General features: G+C 40.5%; 1 protein-coding gene across 2 annotated transcripts; it reads right to left on the bottom strand.

Moving 5' to 3' along the window:
* Nucleotides 1-312: 312 nt before the first annotated feature.
* HSPH1 (heat shock protein family H (Hsp110) member 1) lies at nt 313-24,000 on the bottom strand. 2 transcript variants are annotated; one of them, XM_041487272.1, is made up of 18 exons: nt 23,714-24,000; nt 22,758-22,815; nt 16,699-16,839; nt 14,873-14,995; nt 13,544-13,643; nt 12,679-12,812; nt 11,957-12,201; nt 10,841-11,069; nt 9,823-9,929; nt 8,465-8,598; nt 6,252-6,457; nt 5,321-5,452; nt 4,421-4,558; nt 3,869-3,994; nt 3,221-3,328; nt 3,004-3,123; nt 1,670-1,831; nt 313-1,177 (listed from the first exon to the last, which is right to left on the bottom strand). In XM_041487272.1, exons 1-18 carry the CDS (start codon nt 23,818-23,820, stop codon nt 977-979), a joined length of 2,571 nt encoding a protein of 856 aa, XP_041343206.1. In that variant the 5' UTR covers nt 23,821-24,000; the 3' UTR covers nt 313-976. The 2 variants fall into 2 exon arrangements, with proteins under 2 accessions (XP_041343206.1, XP_041343207.1); XM_041487273.1 differs by lacking the exon at nt 5,321-5,452.

Below are 24,000 nucleotides of genomic sequence, written 5' to 3'. Positions count from 1 at the left end.
TATATAAGCACGTTGTAACCTCAGTTATATAGGCATCAGTTACAAACACTGTCCTATGCTCTAACATCTGTGAAGTTTCCAGGTTCCTTCAGGTGTTTACAACTCTTGGGCCAAAGAAAAGGAAGAGGCATAACTCATTAAGGGCCTGAATTACATTCACCTCACTGCACAACTGGTTCTGTGCAAAGTGTGAGTTTTAAGTGTTTAAGACTCTCCTGCACAGAAACACAAAGCAATGGCCTGTCAAACTGTGAGGAGGGCAATACTTAGAGCAGAAGTACCGCAAACAGTTAAACTCAAGAGATCAGGAGATACCAGTAAAATGAACTTTATTTCAAAGCTCTTTAAAAAGCTTCACAATAACACTAACAGAATTAGCATTTCCTTCATTTTATGTACCCCACATGAAAAATGTATTGTTTAGCAAGAGATGAAACGTAAGCGTTTCTGCATGCTACTAACACATTTCACCATCTCACTACCTGATAAGTACTTCGGACTGCAACAACCAAAAACCTCAGACAGAAGGATTTCTTCTGCAAAGTCCTTATGAAAGGGACAGACACTGGCTTTTTCTGACATACCCAATTAGATGTCCAGACAAAAGAAAACTACCTTGGCATCTACAAATGCCTACGTGTGTTTTTCGATTACAACCTTTTAAAGGAGCAGTACATTTCAAAGCAAGGGCTTCTTTTCATCTTTAGTGATGCAAATAGTTAAATACTGCACAGAAGCTTAGTATGAACTCACAATTCCACAGGAATCTGAAAGTTACCAAGGCAATTTTCCTTTTAGGATAGTCATGACCAACACTTTTACTATTCTTCCTCCCACAACATAACATATTCCCAGACAAGTCTTAAGAAAAAAAATATAAATAGTTTCCAAAACAATGCATTCCCACCCCCATCACATATGACAGCCAAAACATCTTCTGTCATGGGATGAAATAATTTGCTGCAAGTGCAGTGGATTAGTCCAGGTCCATATTAATGGTGTTTTGATCACTTGGATGACATTCACCATTTTGCTGAGGCATTTCAGAATTTTTGTCATCTTCTCCTATGTCTTCAGTTTTATAATCACTCTGCTCACTTAATGGGTTTTCCTCCTTAGGAGAGTCAACCTTTGGTTTTGGTTGTGTCACAACAGGCTCACAGACATTGTTTAACTCCTAAAAAAGATGGAAAAGATGTGGGCAGAATGTGTATTAAGGAGCCACCAGCTTCACTGGTGCAAAAAGTCCTGTGTCCAAAAGACTGCTTGAAATTGGCTTCTGCACTTGTTCCCCTGTGCCCAAACTGACAAATACTTATTTTACTCTGAAATAAATGAATTGGTATACCTTATGATGTTCTGTGGACAAAGTTCAACTAAGTATTTTGGATTTCACATTGGTTTTTTTCAATACTATTTTGTCTCTCAGTAAAACACTGAAAAACAACCTGAGCTTTTAAGGTGACTGAAAGACAAAATATCAATGAGCCCCACAGAATTGTATACAGTACACTAGAGCTCCTCTGCTTTCTGCTGGATCTCCTCCTTTCCATACTTTCTACCTTTCAAGAGCACTAGAGCAGCAAGAAGAAACTGGGGAAGACAAAAGGCACAGATACCAGTCTACTTTTAGCACCAACCTCTAAAGAGAGTTTCTTATGGTACTTACCTGCAGCTTTGCCTTAATTTCACTTGAATGCACAGCTGGATCCTGATCTAAGCTCTTCTTAGCCTGTGCACTCACAGCATTATTCATCCACTCTACCACTTCACTAACACACTTCTCTACTTTCATCATTTCCATCTCATCGATATGGATGTATTTCTCATCCTGTCCAAATACAAACATTTGGTATTAGTTAATAAAGTCAAGTGTTAATACTGTAATCAAGTTATGCCAACAAGTCTATCTCAATTATTTGTAACTTGTAAATCATTTCCTATGGTCAAAACAAATAGAAGTTAGCCACAAGGGAGATCCATTACATCAAGAGACAACAGGAAATACAGGTGTCAACATAAAGCTTCCTTTACCCAAATGAACAAGAAATCTGGTTCAGAGGGCACGGAAGCTTCACAAAAAGGTCATGCAATAAAACATAACATTCTTAACAAAGCTGATAAAAGAAAATATTCCCTCCCATTCTGGAGGAGCTGCCTGCACCCAAGGTAGTTTAGACATTGAGATTCTGATGTACAGGGAAAGGATCAGAGTTTTCAACTTCAGCATTCCCTACAATGCCACAGTCACACAATTAACTACTATCAGGAGAAGGGCCTGCCCAGCAACACAACTAATGAATCCATATTTAGAATTCTTAAATAAAACCAAGTTTTTAAATATACTATTTACAATGATGCTAGTTATTTCACATATAACACTACTAATGATTTCACTTAATCTTGTAATTTATAGCTGTGAAGACATAATTGCTTCTGATGTTAAGACTCAGATTGAATTATTCTGAGTGTTGTGAGCCATCCTATTAAAATTCTTTAAGCTGAAATTCAAGGAGCAAATTTTCAGACTGGAAAGCTTATCAAGAACATAATCTACAAATACAAATAAAAAAACCCCAAACACAAAAACCCCACAAAAAACCAAGACCCAAATACCCACATATAACAAAATAGTGTTTTTACTTTATCTGCAATGAGGTTTTACACTAATGCTTCTCACCATACAATAATTCTCGTCCCTGAAAGAACTGGAAGAAGAGCACTTTTCTAAAAAACAGTCAGATCAGTTTTTTAAAGGTCAAGAATCAGACCACAAGTCTAAACTCTTTATAAGAACACTCTCTTCAGCCTGAAAACATCCAGAAGTATCAAGCAGCTGAAGATATGACACACTGCATGAGATTTTTTGAGCGCTGGGAAACATTTGTGGTGTTAACTTTGTGACCTATATAGCAGTAGTTCACAGCTCATCTGAAAGTGCGTTTGAAGCCCTCCAGCCAATGAGCCTCACCGAAGCACTGTGGTTAAAAAAAGGCCACTTACTTTATTCCTGAATTCCCCAGCTATTGTAGCATAGTACTGGAGCCTGTGTCCCAATTCCTGTAATAGCCTTGGTCGCTCCTCTGCTTCTTGATAGCGCATTTCAATTGGAGTACCTAATTTCTGGAAAAAGCAATTTCTACATGTTTATGTGATCCCTTAACGTTGTTTAGCACAGTCTTTTGGAAATTTTCCTTTTTCGGCATATTAACAGGCCTACCTTTAAATTCTCTAATTTTTCTACATACACCTGCTTTGCTTCATCCTCACCCTCTTCATACAGCCAGCCTTCTGTCTCTGCTAGGAGGGCAGAGAATCCCTGCAGATCCTGTGTGTCAATATAATTCAATATATCAAACATCAAAATACACACCAATCAACCATGTTTGTCTTGAAGTAACACAACAAAGGTAAATATACACATGAATCCTTAGCCTCCTGTATAAAAATTTAATTTCTACTCCAGCCTTTGCCTAATTTAGTTACTTAAACCATGCCAGCTTCTGGACTGAGAAACACACATCTACAACAAAGGTAGCATTTATAGACCTTTGTCCTTGATTAGGCCAATGCTTGGGGTGTAACTTTAATTCATGGTTTTGATTACACATAAAGCAACACAGCTTCCCCTTCCAGTCACCAGCTCCAACTGGAAACAAAGCTTTACTCCATTTGTGACAAAACGTTTTTTCAAGGATATGTATTTATTATGCCTAAGCCTTATTCTGGGTTAGTCACTGCTATCATTCAGATGAAGTTCTGGTTTTGCAGCTATGTCCAGGGTGGCTTTGAGAAAGTTTAACCAAGGTACACAAAACAGATTCTTGGTATCAGTATCTTCAGAGAAATTCCTGTAACCATAACCTACCTTTTCACAAACAAACTTTTCGTATGGTCCAGACAACTTGTCCCTGAACTCATATACATATTCCTCCACTGCATTCTTTGCATCATTTCTTTCTTTCTCCAGTTTATCTTGCATAATCATCTTTCCCTGTATACCACAGAAAATATTTTAATTAAAAAATAACAATGTTCAAACAGCATTCTGCAAAGCACAGCTCCTGTCAGATCTCCCAGAGGCCTTGGTTCACCTAACTGTTGAAATTCTCATTATTATGCAGTAGACTCATCTGAAGAAATGTGTTGCACTTCTCTGCAATACAATAGTTTAAATGAATCTGTGATGTCATTCCACAGATCAGTGCCCTGATACCAACTGCTATAAAGGACACTTCAATCCTTCTGATAAACATTTGTCAGTTATGTGTTAGAAGGCAGACAGTATGTTAGCTCATTGTCTCACTGTTAATTGAGCCCACACTCCGGGGTGACAGTGCAAGAACAGAGGTTGCCTTGAGAAGCAGGTGAATGGTTAATAACTGCACACAAGAAAGCAGTCTACACCACACTAACTCACCTCTGTTTCAATATACATATTGAGGAGATCTTTTCCTAACTGCCAAACCAAGTTAGCTTCAATGGGTAGTTCCACATTCTTCACTTTTATCTTGGGTTTTTTAGCTTCTGGGGGCTGATCACCTTTCTTCTCATTTGTCTGAGTTAGAAAGAAGAAAAATAAGATAATTTTCCTGACTTCTTTCTGATGAAGTACTACTATGATGAAAGACACATTCAGAGGAAGAAGACAAGAAGGTTTTTCCATGTTTAAAATCTTTTAAAATCTTCAAAATATGCTCATGAGGCACTTTCCTTTTGGGGATTCCACCTCCTATCCTAGTCTCCTTACAGTCTGTTTCCAGACACTAAGCACTGAGCTGCAGCAAGGACATTCCTCAGATATATGCTGTGTTTGCAGATTTTCCAGAAGTGTCCATCTGTAACCTAGCAGTTCACTAATGATGCTGATAGGGCTTAAGATTTTAACCCAAAGCATTTTTCATCTCATACAGATGAAAAAACGAAATCACTAGCAATAACATGCAGACATGTGTTTCATATTGATTTTTTCCTTTTCGGTTTATGAATTTTATGATCCCAGCTTCCCTCAGCAGGCCTAATAATAATAATAAGCTTGGCGTCTAACTGCTGTTTAAATTGAAATGTCTGCAACCCAAATAAACAAGTTGTACAACACTGCAAGAAGACAGGGAAGTGGTAGAGAAAGGCTTCTTGCAGGAATCCTTTTGCAAACTGTACAAAAATCATCACAAGATACAGACATTATTTTTCACTATAGTAAAGATGTGAAAATGAAAAAGGTTCCAACACCAAGTTCCTTACTTTTCCTGAAATATGTTACCATTTTAAAAGCCATTATATAGGATAACATTTTCAACAGAGTTAAAGGGTCACTCACTTTCTTGACATCTGGGATTTTGTTTTCTTCAGAGGGAGGTTCTGATGAAGGGGGAGACTGTGACGTTTGCTGACCATCAGTTTGTACCTGGGACTGTGTTCCAGCCTCACTGTTCTCTTGCTGGATATTTTTCTGAAATGAAAGCCCAGGCACAAAGGATGTAGAAGGCATGTGCACTTGCATTTAAGTATAGGGCACTTCACTTCTGACGCACATACGGTACAAAGTGCCCTACAAAGCATTCTGTGCACACGCAGAAACACACACGCTTCACTATGGAGATACAGACTAGGTGCAAGTTCAGGAGGAGTTCATGAAAATGTTACCAGTGCCAGGCTTGCTGCACAATACTTGTGTGCGTGTGTGCACATGCTACCACTTTCTCTTACAAAAAGGGGCTTTTAATTTATTGAGTCAATGTTTACTTTTTCCCCCTCAAAATTATTAAAATATCAAGTAGACTGTAACAATGTTCATTACTCCCCAGTGCTCCCCTCTCCTTCAATGCTGTAGAGAACAATTCAGTTTTCCCTTTCACAAAAAAGTTTCAAAAAACTTTACTGATACAAAGGATTACATACAAATCCTTTCAACACAAAGCACATGGATGATTAACAATCCAAATCTAGTTTTCCTGTTTGGAACAGTTGGATAACTATGGCATCTGCAAGCAACCCCACCCTCAAACAACCAACCTGCTGCTATTTGGCACTTCACAGAAAAACTGACTTTGAAATCCACACACTTCCAAGATAGCATAAATTTTCTCCTGTTCTTGTAAAGGCATTTCCTGACAGCTACACACAACACATCTTAAAATTAATCTCCTTTTGTTTCCCTAGAGGAAGGTATTTTTCTTCCAGAGTATGTACAGCAAAACACACTTTCATCAATCAGTAAGGACATTCACACACAAGAAAGGTCAACTTACATCACTGAAGTTTTCACTAGGCCTCTGGTCCTGAGCTTCCACTTCAGTCTCAACACTGACATCTTCACACTCTTCACTTTTAACTGGTTCTACCATAGATGCAGTGGACACACTGAAAATGCCGTGAGTATTGACACGGACTTTCACTTTGACTTTAGACTTCTCTCCGTCTTTCTGGGCTGCCACATTCTGGATAACATACCTACCTAAAACCAAGAGAATCAAAACTCACACAGTGGAATTAAGCAGGTAATGTTATAGAACCAGGAAAACATCTCCCTTTTTCACAGGCAAACTGTTTTCTAAATATTTGATGAAGACTCCATGCTAATCTCATGGTCCCTCAAATTAACTCAGTACTACCAGAAGAAAAAAACATAAAAACAACAAAACTAAAGTACACTGCTTTTCAGCCAACTTCATCTTATAAATCAAAGAGTAGGTGCTCCTGATACCACTAATAAATACAAAACAGGTGCTCTCTGTGTTACTAGTGGGCTGAAAAAAAACTACTGAAGGGCTTAGTCTAATGCCAATATTAAGTGGTGTCTTTCTAATACAAGTTACTGCCCAACACAGAAACAATATTTCTAGAGGCTTTCATCACAGCTTCTAACATCCATGCAAGTCTGCCATTACCTTTTATTCTAGGGCAAAATCTAATTGTTCTGTAAGTACTGTAATACTTGAAACAAGAATTGTGAAACTAATAGACAATTAGTTCAACAGTAAATGAACAATCAGATGTCCTTGACATTAACTGCAGACATTTTTCCTTATTCATGGATTACCAAAAGAGTGACCTGGAGACCAGAATGCTCACTTAGCTGCAAAGTACAAGTTCCCCAGTTTCACAGGCCAAATATACACATTTACAAACACCATTCCTTCAGCAACAGACCTAGATCACAAACGCACAAGCTTTTACCTGCCTGTCTCACAGGCTATGGTATGTAATCCTCTGTCTTGTAAATCCAATAATACTGGACCTGTTCTCTCTTTTGCCACCTTCATGAGAACTACTACTTCACCCATTAGTCATACCAATAATTCTGTTCTGAGCAAAGAATTAATTTGCAACGGAGTTGAAACAAACCTGATCTTCAGTTCTGTTCTTACCAGTTTTCAGAACAGCAGATAAACAGCTTCTCATTTGTCAAAGCCAAATAAATTGAACACTGACAAACCCCCCCATCAGTCTTTATGGTAAGAGTTAACCACAAAAGGAAGTCTGATGTTTCTGTAACTAAAGAATACAGTCAGAGAATCATAGAATGGCCTGGGTTGGAAGCAACCTTAAAGATTGCATTCCAAACCCCCTGCTTTTCATTAGACCAGGTTGCTCAGGACCTCATCCACCTGGTCTTGAATATCTCCAAGGATGGGGCATCCACAACTTCTCTGGGAAACCTATTCCAGTGCCTCACCACCCTCACAGCAAAGAATTTGCTCCTAATATCAAATATAAACTGGCTCTCTTGCAGTTTTTAAAGCTATTCCCCCTTGTACTATCACTACTTGTGCTTGTAGTAAGTCTCTCTCTGTTGTGCTGGTTTTCCAAAATCCATGGCATGCAAACAACAACATTTAATTGCATGTTTAGAACTCAAGAACAATTATTTAATTGGCCTGTCTTTACCATCAGTCTTTTCCTAACTAACCATATTGTAAGCTCTTTTTAAGTATCAACACTGTCAAGTGCTGCAATTTGTCAGAAAGTGTGAAAGAACTGCTTAGAAATGTTACATAGACAAATCAATAGTGTAGTCTTGTAGCTGCCGCTTTTTCAGACTGCTTTGATGAAAAGTTACCCAGCATTATGACAATCCCAGAAGGTATAGGTAAAAACAACAACTAGTTACTCAAGACATTTTTTTTTATATACAGGAGATATTATTCAATTATTCCCAGCTTGCTTCAGTGATAAGCAGAAAAGATTTAAAAAGTTAAAACGCTATCTTTAGTAGTGATAACTACATTTTAATTGTAGGCATTGATTTGTTGCTCCTCATTTCTTCCTTTAGCCAAAGCAACATTATAAGCAAGAAAAATAAAAAATACCAATTCAGTTGCCTCAGGAATGGGAAAATTCTGAGTCCTTCAGAGACAAAAACCTGAATACATACATCATAACCACACTGCACAACAACAGTTACTCTTTGATTTCAAATTGTTCTATTAGAGACAACACTATTTCCAGGACAATTACTTACCAATTTTTGACTCAGGATATGGGACTCCATTAGGATCAGAATAAAAAGCTTCTAGCTCAAATGGACCTTTCCTATAGAATGTAAGTACCTTAGAAAAGGGTGCTGCATGATTTCTGCTGAAGACCTCATGAACTCTGTAATTAAGGGAAAAGTATCACTTTTAGCAGTGTATTTGAGCTGGAAGGTCTTGATATACGGTCAGAACTCTTTAGAGGAACATCATGTTTTGAAACATTTAACCTTTTGAACAATTCCAATAAAGATACTTCACTACTGTACTGCAAGGGAAAAGGATTTACTGTTCTCTACTGTAATGAGAACTTGTCCTATTCCACTATTTGAGCTTGGAATAGTGTATTTTGAATCATAATTTGCACCCTTCCTTAGTCTCAAAGGGATAATTATAGCCCTGTTAATTCTTTGCTCATTTACTTTCTATGGCTCAGTTGAGAACCCTGACACCAGATTATTATTCATTCCTCAACATGACAGAAAAACAACCAGCTTTGCTTTGTGTTGTCCGCTTTTATGCCAGCCTGATCCTAATTTCCAACTCAGTTTTGTCTCCTAACCGTGGAAGATCTCATCTAATAACCTAGATGTGAGAAAATGAGAGCTTTACCTAGAACATGAACCCACAGGCTGCTCTCACAAGTGACAGAACAATTAGGCCCTGCACCTCCACAGAAAACAGACAGGAAGAAAAAAAGGCTGAACTACAAAGACCATGAAAAAGCTATGAACAGATCCCTCTAGAACTATGATTTTTCCACAGGTTGAACTTGGAGCTCTTTACATCCTAGAAAGCAATTGCATTTCCCACAGGCATGGCACAATTAGTAACAAATTAATGTCAGTCATAAGAGACTGCACAAGAAATTGCTCTTACACATGTTAAATTTTTGCTTTTGTTAAGTTCCTCCTTCAGTCAGATAAACAGCATCCATATAAGTTCTGGAAATTTCCAGAGTACCTAGCATTACTAATAAATCAAGAATCTTAGGTGTCAGGAACACCTTGAGTAAAAACTGAAAAGCCAGAAGGCAAAGTGGAATCAGGACCCAAGCAGTAATCTAATTTTATATTCCTAATCCTGAAAACCAGATAAAGGCAAAACAAGATACTAGTTGGTAGCTCTTTCACTCACTTTTTAAAAAATCTTTATATTTTTACAAATGATGAATTACAGTTCAAATTTCAACCTATGTCTTTACAGTCTCCCCTGTCAACCATCTCTGGTACATGGCCTATGGGTTTTCCACATGAATGCCAAAATCCTAGTTTAAATGCAAGCAAGAACATGACCCCTGAATTACGAAGGTCAAAAGCTACATGGAATGGAAGTCTGAGCTACCTACCCTTCAGTGTCCTCTGCTTCTGTGTTCCACAGCAGAGATATTGGAAAAGGTGTAGCATCTGTCACAGAAAATTCTCTCACTTTGAAAGCTGGAGAAAGAATGGCACACTGAAAAAGGAAAAAAACACCAAAAAAGCTTGCATTAAAGCTGGTTACCTCCTCTACTCCACCAGCCAAGACAGCAAAAAGTTTTCAAACAAGTGAGAAATGTATTGATTTTATTAGGCAGAACTATTTCAATACTTAATTTTAATGCAGTATGAGAAGACAAATCTCACACTCAAGTGTTTATGTGCTGTGTTAGCAGGTCTTTTGCAGCTTGTGAGTAAAGGCAATACTAAGGAAATAGCAGGGCTATAAAAAAGGGAAATGCTGCAGTGCTTAGTCCTAAAAAGTGTTTATCTGCAGGGTCCTGCTTCTTCCCCTGAACACAACTGATTGCTGGCAATAGGAAGCTGTCAGTGAGATGGAGTAAAGACACAAGTCAGAGAAGAGAGTGAAATAAGACAAGAAGTTAAAGGAGAAACGGAAGAACACAGAATGAGTGGTTTGCTTGTAAAATATAGTTGGAAACAGTAAAAATGGGAGTGAGACAGAATAAAACCTGTTTCTCATAGATGGTAAGCAAGATACCAGGAAAATCAAACTTGCAGTGAATTTGGGCTCTCCACAGATACTCCTTATACCTTGTTGACTAGAAGTATCTTTCCGCTTCAATTTAAGTTGAAAACAACTTAAATTTCTGGCATTTAAGATCCCTAGATCGTGTTCCTCTGAAGAGCAGAGTGGGCTGCTTACAGAATACACTCTGCAATAAAATACTGCAATAGAGTACTGCAACCAGGGAGGAGTACTCTGGACTTTTAAACAGTATAATCCTATAAAAACACCTACTGAACATGTATATTCCCTTGAGTACTTTAAAATGGACCACTTCTACAATTTTTCATAACTGCTTGACTAATTCTTCATGGAAGAAATACATCTTTTAATTTCATCAAGTGCTGCCACTACTATACCTGCAGAGCACAGCCCCTAGCTATGGCTTCATCTGCATTCAGTGTTGTACTGACATCCTTGCCAAAGAATTTAGCAATCCTCTCTTTGACAGCAGGAATACGAGTTGCTCCTCCCACAATCTCTACAGCATTTACATCTTCCACTTTCAGCTGTGTTTGTTCCATTAATGAAAGCAGAGGCATCTCTATCCTCTGCAGCAGGTCAGCACACAATTCTTCAAACTGTGACCTAAGAAAAAAAATGGAATTAACAAAAGAATGCCTGTCCCACAAGAAGCTTGCCTGGTATTTGTTTCCAAACTGATGCTGCTAGGTTGGTTAACTACACTGCAAAGAGACCTAAAGCTAAACCCCTGTGAGTAGGCCAAAGTGGCAACCATAGACAAGGTAGTACACAAACAGCTGCTTTCAAATTTTCCTAAGCCACTATCAATGTAGTTAAATGAGATAAAGGTTTTGTTTGGGCAGCTGCTATGTATTTGCCTCAGAGCAGAGGTCAGAGATAAGAAATCAGAAAACACTGACACTTCCTTTATAATGAAAAACTGCTGCCCACATACTGGAAGAAAAAGAACCCACCACTCTTAGCAGTAGCTACAGAGCTAACAAATGAAGCCATGCCTGAGAAAATGTGCAAGAGACAGAGAGAGACTTCATTTACACTTGGACCATAATAAAGTCATCACCCACAAGCACTGTTTCTGTCCTCCATTTCTCTACCAATATCCAATATCTTAGTACACTAAGAACAGAAAAAAAAAAAGAAAGAAAGCTTAAATTGTTGCATCTTAAGAGAGTATGGAATTTAAGTTACCTAAAATATGCTAAAGGTCAAAATATACAACCCTCTGGTTTGCATGCATCAATCCATGGTTTTAAGAACATATTTTACAAAAAGAATCTAAACAACTTATGCATGCTTTATTGCACTGAAACATTACTCAAATAGCTGAACATCACATTTCCCAGCCTTAGCTATTCCAGCATTACAAAATGCCACAGCTATTTAGCACTCACACTTAATTTTGGCACATTAAGTTTCTTCCAAAGACAGAAAGAAACACTTATTTAAAAAAATAGACACTAAAGCAAATGCCTGTCTTGTATAGAACTCACCTGTTCATTTTTCCAGATACATCAGTATCATTCATGAAACACTCAATATTTAGGGGAATGTCTGTGCTATTTGAACTCATTAGTTTCTTCAGTTTCTCACATTCCTGATACAGACGAAGAAGAGCCCGAACTTTGGTTTTTGGATCTAGTTTGTACTTTGATTTTATTTCTGCACAAAAGTAATCTACCAGCTTTCCATCGAAGTTTCTCCCACCAAGGAATGGGTCAAATGCTGTGCCAAGTACCTGGTTTGAAAGAACACTATTCAGTCTAACATTAATAAAATCAAATGCAATAGCAGTCTTCCAATATCAGCAAGTCCTTGCTTCAAAATAATACTGGAGACAGGTCAGCCTACCTTCCAATGCACAACCACATCAGCTAAAAATTGATCTTCACTTTTACAGAGGAAATAAGACTAAATAGCTAAGTGACAATCCTAAGTATTCAAAATTTTCATCCATACACACACTCATTTAGATAAAGCAAAATAAATTACAGTACTTGCATTATATATCTTACATTTGTGTATTGCAAGAAATTTACAGCCTGTTTGAAACAATTCTAATCAAACGAAGGATACTGATAAAAATCTTTGCCTTTTGACTTGTTGGTACTTTCAATGCATTAAATTATTTCAGAATTTAAAAAAGAAGGCAGATTGGCAGGCTATTTGATTCTAACTGCTGGTAAACCTTTTTATTTCCATTTAATCTTACTACCTTCAGTTTACTCTTGTTGAATGCACAGGCTGATACTTGAAATGCAGAATGTCCCATATCAACAAACACAACTATCCGTGGCTTCTCTTCAGGAGCTGGAAGGTCTTGTTTATAAATTCCATAATTCAGAGCCACTGCAAAAGAAGTGTCAGACATTATCCACACAATCTCTAGTTTCCAGTGGCATATCACAACATCTCTGTGAACATTAAGCTATAAGATCAAAAGCATAAAGACAAATCCAGACATACACCTGTGCAAGATATACCATCTTCATGGAAGCTTTGTTCCATTAATCTAAAGCAGAACATGCTCCCTTAGTCATGTATATGCTCCCTAACCATTTGTTTGGGTTTGTTTAGTTCTGCCTTGCAAAGTAATCAAAACCATACAACATCTTAAAAGCAAAACTCAAACCCAGTTTTGTATTTACAGTGAGTGTCTTCCAAGCTGGGAAGTTTTGTCTGAGAGTCGTATAAATGGTCAACAGAGCCATGTGTCTGTTTAAAACCCCAACTATACTGAAAAAAGCCTTGGCAGTTATGAGGTGTTGATGTTTAATCAAGGAACCTCCTTTAGGAGTGTCTAACTCCTACAACTGTGCAGCAGAGCAGAACACTAAATGAACAAGTAATCCAGGCACATGTAGTGACTCCTAAATAAGTGCTTAGGGAGATAACTATCAATGGAGCTTGATCTCATCTACCCATTCACACAGAAAACCTTAAACCAAGAAAAGATCAGCAAGTTTTTCAAATATTTGTCTTATATTTGCCTTTTCAAGTCAGTCCTTTTTCTTAAAGTAATTCAATGTACCCTCTATCCCACCTGTCAATTGCAGAAACTGCTATTTTATCCTACTTACCTGCTGTCATGTCATTCATTAATCTAAGACAATTTAGACCAACAATCTGAGCTGCATCCAGAAGAGATCTCCTTTCAGCATCTGTGAAAAATGATGGAACCTAAAGTAGGTGAGAACACAGTTATTTCCAGAAAATGAGACATTACACCACTTATTCGAAAGTATTAATCTAAAAATTGCATCTATTCCTCCTCTTTGAGGAAGATACTTACTTCAAGCCTCTAAAATGCAACTACCATACTGAACTGACACTTTAAATATTCTATTCAGAGATGGAATTAAAGAAGCATCACCTAGTTTACATGAGCACACGCTAGCAAGAAACAAATGAGTTATTTGTATACAAATGCTAATAACATTAAGTGCTGGCTCAAAATGTGAAACTGGATGTTATGAAGACAGTGACATGGAATACCTTAATCAGAACTAGCAGGTAGACTCCTATCCAAACAAGGAAAGAGGGAACTAAAAGCACACAGCAATACTACAGATGTGAGAGATGCAAAGAAATAAGTGATAACAAATGAAGAGAATCTATTTTGGCAGAAATTTCTTTGGGCAAGAAATGCCAAGAAATTCTGAAGGAATATGCTGCTGACAATTTTCTACAGATCTCTAGCACTGGCATTGGACAGTGCCTTCTGATGTCCCCCACTCCAGGGACACATGAAGAACTAGCTTTCCAGGTTCAACTGGAGAAACAACATTTCTAATAATAACAGAGCTAAATATTCCTAGATGCAACATGAGACAGACTCGTTCAGAGTCATTGAGAACAGAGAGGCAGGTGTTATTTTATACTCAGGGCTTTGCAATGGAATGACTGATCTTGATCTGAGGCCACTTTCTGTGCAGTCATAACAGTGAAAAAGAAACAAAACAAAGTTTGCTGAAAGGATGAGGACAGAAACTAAAATTTTCGGCTGACAGAGGGCAAATCTTCATCAACAATGGAAATTGTTCAAAGCTGTTATCAAATTGTTTTAAATTCAAGGAAGAACACGAATGTATGTATTTACTTTAATGAGTAATTAGTATGCTTAGTCATGAAAACAAGCTGTTCCAGAAGGGTATATACCTGGATCCAGAAATATTTTGGGTCCAAAGGTCCAGACATTTCCAAGAGAACGAGTTCATTAAGTTAGTCAGGATCTGGAATACGGCAGCAGCCATGGGATTTCTTTAAGTCAAAAGCTCTAAAGCTAGTTAGGATTAATCCCTTTGTAAGTCCTTAGCAGAGTTCTTTTTCACTCTGCATGAATAGAAACAAAATGCCCTCGATAGCTGAAGTTAAAAGACATAATGCTCCTGTGCACTACAATTACTTACAGAAATAACACAGTCTGTTACTGGCTTTTTCAGGTTACTCTCTGCAGTCTCCTTCAACTTAGTCAATAGCATAGCTGAAATCTGTTCCACACTGAAGATGTGCTCCTCATCCATGTACATGACCTGGATAGAGTAGGTAAAATAATTCCATTAGTTCAACTGAAGGAAAATTACATATATTTAATGTTCTTTGATACACTGCTGGCTAGTACCCTATGAATCACGACATGCTTCATTATTTCATCATAGAACTTCAGTTTACAATTTAATTTCCCAGCTGAGTGTTTATAGAAGCAGTAATTCCATTCTGTCTTAGGACATCAAGAACTGTATCAACTCCATAGATTAAGGAAATGGCCAAAAGCGACACAAGTTTAAAATGTGGCACATCATTAAGTAAAAATAGTCATTTTTCAAACTGATGCCAAATGCAAAAAATGTGCAGAAGTACTTGCTGTGTATTTTTCCCCAGCATTTTTATCCTTCTGCTCAAACATGTGAGGCGTCTCTGAAAGGAAGAGCTGTGCAACAACAGTTCACCTATGCACATGAAACAGCTAAAAGCTTACGATAAAGCTTTGCAAAGAGTTTATTTATTTATTGCTCTCTTAGCAAAAATCATTCTTGAAGCACCATTTTTATCATGCAATAGAATACATGACAATGATGAAGTCAAGTAACACATTACAGCTGATGCTTGAAAGCAACACTTCACTTTTATTCACTCAGTATCATTTGGGGAAAAATTCGGCATTTTGGTTTTAATAAAAAAATTGTTCTCTGAACCTCCCAGTCTTATTGAATTTTACTGAATCAATTATTAAAACTTTTAAACCACAGTTAACTAGAAATAAATACTAATTTGTTCTCCAAGCAGCCTAAGAAAAAAAGGAAAAATACCAAGTAGTCTTGTACTATATGAGAGTCTAGTGTTGGGAGGACACAACTCCTACACACTGATTAAAGGAAACCAATAATTTCTGTCTGAATTTATCTGTTAACCTCATAAATCGCAACATCAAAAGAAAAAGCATCTTCTCTTTTGTAAAGCTTGGCGACTTTTCTAGTCAGGCTTCTTTCTAATATATATAATTCTGCAATCTATTCACTACTTAGGACTGATCTATACTGAAGTTATGAGGGACCAGTTCAAGCTAAAGTCTTCAGCAGCGAAGCAACACTGATTGCTATGCCAGCAGGGCTTCATTATCAGTCATTGTACATATTTCTGTAAATGGACACAATGTTATTAACAGCACCTTTTCTATGAAAAGCTGACATTGTAGCAGTGAAGTCCTTGAAATGTAAGCAGGAGCCAAACCTGCAATGTGGTAGGAACTGGTTTTGAACACCTTTTTGCAAGTAACTGACTCCAGGTAGTCCACTAAAGACACACTTGCTACTCATTTATGGCACTCATTCTAAAGAAGAGTTCCAACTGTTTTCTAAAGTGTTTGTAAAACACCTAATAAGTCTGCTGTAATGCATTTCACACAAGTGACAGAGTCATACTTTGAAGTAGAACCATACGACCTTGTAATTATCTTAGCAGTTTTTCTGCCAGTGTGTTTGAGCTAGATGTGCAATTTGCCAACAGGGAAATTTGCATTTCAGCAATTATTTGTAAATGAACCTTAATTTGAAGGTTAACATCCACTATTTAAAGATAAAGCTGTCTATTCATAGAAGAGCTCTTCTTTAACAGAAAGATTAAAACAACCCACCTTTAGGGTAATTAAAAGAAATCCATATTTTCATGACTAGGTGCTGAAATGTAAGACTTCAGATTTAGCTATACAATCCAGAAAGATACACTGCAGATTTACCTTCACTCCAACACCACCATTCTTCATGGGAACCAAGTCATAGCTCAACTTTTCTTTTTCCTTCTGAACAAAAGGATCATTAAATGCACGGCCATGGAATCTCTTGAAGTTAGATACAGTGTTGTGGGCATGAGTAATTTGCTGTAAAGAAATAGAGGATAGTTAGAAATCTACTCTTAATCAGCCTGCAATGTTCAGTGCTGTTCTGTATGACCCCAAGCACAGGTCAAGTTTTCAGACAATTGCTCACTCCTTTGTCACATCTGTTTTATTTAACACTGGTAATTACTATCTGGTACTTTTTATCTGCTCATTAATAAGTTGGACACAAACTTCCAGACCATTACTTATTAAGGATTATAAAACTATCTCTGAAACCTTGAGACAGCTGGGTAAACAATAACATGATCAGCAGAGCCTACTAATTTAGTCAACTAATTTACAATCATAGAACTGTTTAAGTTGGAAAAGGCCTTTCAGATCAAGTCCAGCTATTTACCTAACACAGCCAAGTCCACCCATGTCCCCAAAAGACACATCCACACACCTTTTAGGTACCTCCCAGGACAGTGACTCCACCACTTCGCTGGGTAGCCTGTTCAGAGGTTTACAAACCATTCAGTCAAAAAATCTTTTCCTAACAGCCAATCTAAACTTCCCCTGGTGCAACTTTGTGCTCCTTTTAGATTATTTTAGATAGTGATAAGGGCACACCTGAGTTTCCTCTTTGCCAGGCTAAACACCCCCAGCTCCCTTAGCTGCTCCTCATCAGACTTGCACTCCAGACCCTTCCCCAGCTCCACTGTCCTTTTCTGGATTCACTCCAGCACCTCAGCATCCTTCTTGCAGTGAGGGGCCCGGAACTGAACACAGGATCTGAGGTGTGGCCTCACCAGTGCCAAGTACAGGCAGACAATCACTGCCCTGGTCCTGCTGGCCACACTATTGCTGATAAAGGCAAAGACACAAGTACAGGCAGACAATCACTGCCCTGGTTCTGCTGGCCACACTATTGCAGATAAAGGCAAAGATACCATTGGTCTTCTTGGTCACTTGGGCACACACACTGGCTCATGGCTCATGTTCAACCACTGTCAAACAGCACTCCCAGGTCTTTTTCCACCAGGCAGCTTTCCCAGCCACTCTTCCCCCACCCTGTAGTGTTACATGAGGTTGTTGTGACTCAAGTGCAGGACACTGCACTCGTTGAACCTCATACAGTGGTCCTCAACCCTTCAACCCAGCCTGTCTATATCCTTTAGTAAAGTCATCCTGCCCTCCAGCAGGATTTAACTCCATTCACCATAACACTCTGGGCCTGGCTATGCAGCCAGTTTTTGACCAGTTAGGAGTAACACCCCAGTTGTGCCAGTCATACCCTCATGTTGCTATAAAGGCAACTGTGTCAGAGTTTTACTGTTGCACAATGGTGTCCAGCTCCTCCTCTTTATTGCCTGTGTTGCAGGCATTGATGCCTGCTGGCAGGCATTTCAGCTGGGCTATTGATCCTGCCACTTTTTTGCAGAGGACAAGCCCCAGTACCCATGTGACCATTCTCAGGAGCTTCCACAGTTTTTGAACGCATCAGTAATAACCCTTGTGTCACTGCTGCTGCATGGATCTCTATCCCATCTCCACCAAGGCAGCAAAGTGAAGAACCTCACCAGAGCACTCTATCTCAAACACTGCTGTGGAACTCCCCAGGCTTATCTCTAGCAAACTTGGCTGTATGTCTTTCTCCCTCCAAATATGGTTTAAAGTTCTCAGTGATCCCTGCGAGCTCCTGTGCAAAGATTCTTTTCCCCCTCTGAGACAGGTGTACCCTGCCTGTTGCTAGCAGTCCTGCTGTCATGTAAACTGATCCATGATCAAAACCCCCAAATTCTGCCAGTGGCACCAGGCTCAGATATTGGTCTGCTGGCTCTTCCTGTTTCCTCCTTCATTTCCTGCAACTGGAAGGAAGAAAACACATGAGAGCACTATTTGTACTCCTGATACCTTAAGCTGTCATTTCAAGGCCCTGAAATCTCTCCTGATTGCCCCTGGACTTCCTGGCGCAACCTCATCACTGTCAACCTGAGAAACCAATAACGGATAATTATCTGACAGCCATACCCGGGTAGGAACTTGGACCCCAGAGAGGCAGCAGACTTTCCCAAGAAGTGGTTCCTGCCAGCATATTGGGCCTTCTGCTCCCTTCTAAAGGGAGTCTCCTATGGCAATGTCCTGTCTCTTTTTCTTCAGGGAAGCAGTTTTGACATAGGCCAACCTAACCTTGACAAATTGCTCCCTATCCCTTCAAGTGAAACCAATAACGGATAATTATCTGACAGCCATACCCGGGTAGGAACTTGGACCCCAGAGAGGCAGCAGACTTTCCCAAGAAGTGGTTCCTGCCAGCATATTGGGCCTTCTGCTCCCTTCTAAAGGGAGTCTCCTATGGCAATGTCCTGTCTCATTTTCTTCAGGGAAGCAGTTTTGACACGGGCCAACCTAACCGTGACAAATTGCTCCCTATCCCTTCAAGCCACTGTTTTCCAGCAGGTGGGGGAGAGAGAAAGGAATCCTCTGAGTGTCCTGTCTGCCTCCTAGGCATGTTCCAGGGAAGGCAGAGTGCAATTCCACTGTACCACCTCTCTCACACTCCCTGATAGTCCTCAACCTACTCAGCTCTCGTCACAGTTCTGTCACTAAGTGGAAGAGTACCTGGGCACCCTCCCAGACTGTGCTCACAGGTGCCACCCAGTACTGGCAGCTTGCTCCTCCCAGGGCTGTCTGGGCAGCTGTGCCAGCTGTGGAGCTGACGAGGCCGTGGCTTTCTGCCAGGTGGATGGCACTGCTCCCTGGCTGGGCTGGCACTGCCCCAGCAGCCTTCCTGCACACTGCTGCCACACCCTGCTCACCAGTGCTCCCCAAGGGCTCATGTTATATTTGGGGGGAAACTGCTGTTGTTGCTCCTGGCCCCACCTAGGTCCCATCAGCCACTGCCACTCAAGCTGCAGGCTTCTGGCAGCTCTTGTCTCCCTGTGACACTCCTCCAGCTCAGAAAACCCCCCTGTGCACTGCACTGGAGCACTGCTGCAGACTGTGCTGGCAACCAGAGCCACTCACCTTGCTCCTCACTTCTGTCACCTAAGGGACAGAACTCAGACCAAGTTCAAATGTTTAAAGATTGCAACTACACGTGAAGCTGATTTCTCTGTTTGTAAGCTGGCCCTCCCAAGCCACACCACCTCCACTTTAAACATTATTACATTAAGCACAAGCAAGGGTTTTCCTAGTTTACTAAGTGTCAAGCTTAAGCATCCCCATACACTTCAACACTTACTTTTTCCTCCCTGAGCTACTTTGAAATCACTTCATTTCCTTGTTCACACTCACCTAGCAGCAACACAAGCTTCTGCACCAGACCAAAGAAGAATACAGTGCACAGACAACTTGGAACTTTTTTTGCTAACATCAGCCTGAACTATGTGCTAAACTACAATGCAAGCTCCCCAGAGCAAGTGACATAAAGAAGCATTTGTTATCAGAAATGCAAAGCACAACAGAAACCAGACAACTAGAGCAGCCTAAGAGATAATGCAAGTATGTCAGAGTAGACTTAATTCTATTTTGTTAAGAGTGAAATTATAAAAGTGTGTTATTATCTACAGGATAGATTTAGGCAGGGACCAACAGACTGCATGATACCAACTCAAATGCTGAGCATACAAGGAATATTTCTAGCATTCGCTACCCTCAAAGAAAAGCATCGATTCCTGGTTGCATAAAAAATTTCCACCACGAAATAGAAGAATTTGAGCTACATCTTGTATTAGAAAACTACTCAACTAGGACACTTCTCCTACATAAAAGCTCCCTGACAAAAAAGGAGGCCACACGCCCACTAACAAACAGTAACTTTCAGACAGCTGTGTCTGTGGAAAGATGTCACACTTGGACTGCCTGCTGAGAATCATCCTTGGTTTATTCTAATCACCAAACAGTGCTCAGCAATTAATAGCACGAGCACAAGTTAACACAGGCCAAAAATCATGCCAGGAACGATTCCAGTACTTTAATGTGATCGAGTAGTTAGGTTCCTGTGTCGAAGATTGTTGCCCAGCATGGTTTTATTTATTTGTATAGCCACAACTTCAGAGTGCTTGAATGCTACATATTTCACAGCTGTATGACTGAAGAACGTAGCAGCAGGAATTATTACCATGTAGTGGGTAGAGAAGTGCAAACACTCTGGCAGCTTTTATAGCCTAATTTAGAATTAACCTCAAAGCCTTTTCTAAGAGAACAATCTTAAGATATTTTTAGAGTAATTGTATGCCATTAGGTCTGTAGCATGTTTTAATATCTTCCTGCTTAGTCACAATTAAGAAAGCTGAGAATTATGGTCTGTTAACTAAAGTACTGTTCTCATCTCCAGTGCTACCACACTTACCTAAAGGTTACAGAAATTCTCCAAAAATTTGCTCCAGCAGCAATTTCTCAAATATTAAAGAGAGCACCTTTGAGTATTTTGAGCTCTCTCACAAAATCATACTGTAGAAGTCACCAGTCAAAACCTCTTTCTTTTTATTTTGTGGGATTTTTTTGTTTCTTTGCTTTTTTCACCCCACCGCCCCCCCCCCCAAATGAAAAGAATCGTTGTACTCCTTGATTTAAGTAGCTACTAGGCCCTAAGACACAAAAAATGTAGCTCTCAGTAGTCCATGTCAGGAAACTTGCACATTTACAAAAGAGACACAATTCACATCTCAGGTCATCAGCCAAACCGGGCCACTTACAACTACAGAAATAAATGATCTGTCATCTTTTATCATTTAAAGTATCACATTCTTATTTCCTGGCAAAAATATTTAGCTTCAACTTCTCGCAGAGCCAAACATGAAACACTCAATCAATAACATCATACAGGTTAGTCTGAAGGTAACTAAAGCCACAGGTGCTCATCACTGCAAATACACACTTGTAAATGCAATCTAAGAGAGAATCAGCCTCACTTGCAGCTTACTTCATGTTTTCCACAGCATCTACTGGAACAATCTAATATTGAAACATGCTTGAGAGTACATCGGGTTCAAGATCATTTCCCATTTTGAGTAACAATTCATTTTTACACACTAATGAATCATACCAGTTTCTGACTTGCCACAATGTCAGCAGTCATTTCAGCAATGCTGAAAAGAAATTTAAGAAAAAAAGACAAACACACGTATTTACTTCATTGCTCCAAATGCTAACCTGTAACTGAATGTGCGTGTGCTTGTTAACGTGTAAAGTATTCATATTGTCTCGGCTAGTCAAAATTAAGAGGAGTGCTATTACAGTGGAATAAAGTCTCCTTTAGTGCTCTCTCCATGGAAACCCACTGCAGTCCTTTTGCTACATGAGAGATGCACAGGCCAGCGAAGGCTGCATGCTTGATCTCCCAGCAGCAGTTATGTAACAACATACAATACCTAAGGATTTATTTAATCATTACAGTTTGTTATTCTGAGACTTGTTGGAAACAAGTTCTCTTTCTAAACTGAAAATACTACTTCAACAAAGAAAATATTCAATCTTTCAGAGCACCTCAATTAAAAAAAAACAAACAAACAAAACAAACCCAAAATAAGGACTTGCACACCTTCAAAACCAGAGGCATTTAATTTACAGCAAATCCAAAGCTAGCAAGGTACCCTAAATAGCTTTAAGAATCTGAGCCAAACTTCTCCCCTTACATCTGATTTTAAGAAACGATATACAGCATTTAAAATGTTTTCCTTCAAATACAAGGAAAATCCTGTATACAATCATTAGGAAAAGAAACCCAGTGACCTTAACTTGTCAGAATATGAACATATTCAACTGGAAAGTATCACATTAATGAAAGAGAGAGCAGAAGCATTCTAGCAAAAACATCCTACATTTCCCCAAAGAAAGCATGGCAGCATAGTGCAGCATTTCTAAAATAAAAGGCTCAACAAGAAACTGGGGCTGTTTGGCTTCAAACACACACAGCCAACTCTCTTTACACCCACTGGTACTTCAACAGTTTGCAGCAGGAAATGACCTACCTGGTTTTTAGCCGCAACACCAATAGCTCTGTTTTTGGATCCAAATGAAACCACCGACCTGGAAAGAACAACAGGCTAATTAACACAGTCTTGACAACAAACACCACCGAGAACTATCACGGATTCATTTTCTACTACTGCAGATAAAACACCTAAGGGTCAAAGGGTTTGAGTTTGCATTAAAAAACTACAAGAAGACTTTTATCCGTCTTAAAGCCTTGGCCCGAATCCAGGACTCTTCACAATGGCTTATCCAAACGTTAAAACAGGATGATAGCAATTCAGCGCTCACAGCCGGACTACACCCTGCCCGGCTGCTTCCAACTTGTCAACTAACTCCTGCTTTGAGCCAGAGGCTTTCTATATCTAACCTCTGACTAAAGGAGAGCTGCCCGGGAGCAGCTGGCAGAGCCCATCCTGCGCAGCCCGAGCGGGAGTGTGTTCGGCCGTGTTCCCCCTAACCCGGGCTGCCCGCACGGGGATTCTCCCATCCCGCCGCACCGCGACCCGAGCGGCTCCGCACAGCCCCGCTGCATCCCCGGGCACTGCTCCGGGGCAGGGAACGGGTCGGGACCGGGACACGGGGGAACAGAGAGGGTCGGGACCGGGGAGCAGGCGGGGGGACACAGGGGAACAAAGCGGAGGGGAGCGGGGCGGCGGGCACAGCGCGGGTCTGGGGGGCACAGCGGGACACAGCGGCTGCGGGGATCGGAGCACGCAGCGGCTTGGGGCGGGGAGCAAGGGGCACACAGCGGGTCGGAGGGACACACAGCGGGCTGCCGGGCCACCCCGTACCTACCCCCGGCAGTCCCCGGAGGCGGCGAGTGCCGGGAACGCGCGGGCCCCGCACAGCGGGAACCCCCCACGCCCCACCGCGAAACTTCCAGCACCTTCTCCGCGGCGGGCGCTCCGCCGGGCACTGACCGGCCCCCGCCCGCCCTCCCACCACCACTCACGGCGTGCACCGGTCGCTGAACTCGTTGGCGACGGTCTCGATGCCGCCGGCCCGCGCCACGGCGATATAGCAGCTCTGGAAGCCCAAATCAAAGCCCACCACGGCCATGGCCCCGGCGCCAGAGGGAGGCCCCCGCTCTGCCCGGCTCGCTCCCGGTGCTGCTGCGGCCGCCGGTCCCCGTAGCGCGCGCGGGCGGGCGGACGGGGAGGGGACGCAGCGGCGCCGCCGCCGCTTTAAATATGACAATGAGGCGAAGTTTCCAGAAACTGCGGCAGCCACTCACCGGCT

This window comes from Pyrgilauda ruficollis, unplaced genomic scaffold (genome assembly GCF_017590135.1).
Source record: "Pyrgilauda ruficollis isolate IOZ18807 unplaced genomic scaffold, ASM1759013v1 scaffold8, whole genome shotgun sequence".
Classification (NCBI taxonomy): domain Eukaryota; kingdom Metazoa; phylum Chordata; class Aves; order Passeriformes; family Passeridae; genus Pyrgilauda; species Pyrgilauda ruficollis.
This window is presented reverse-complemented; position numbering and strand designations above follow the sequence as displayed.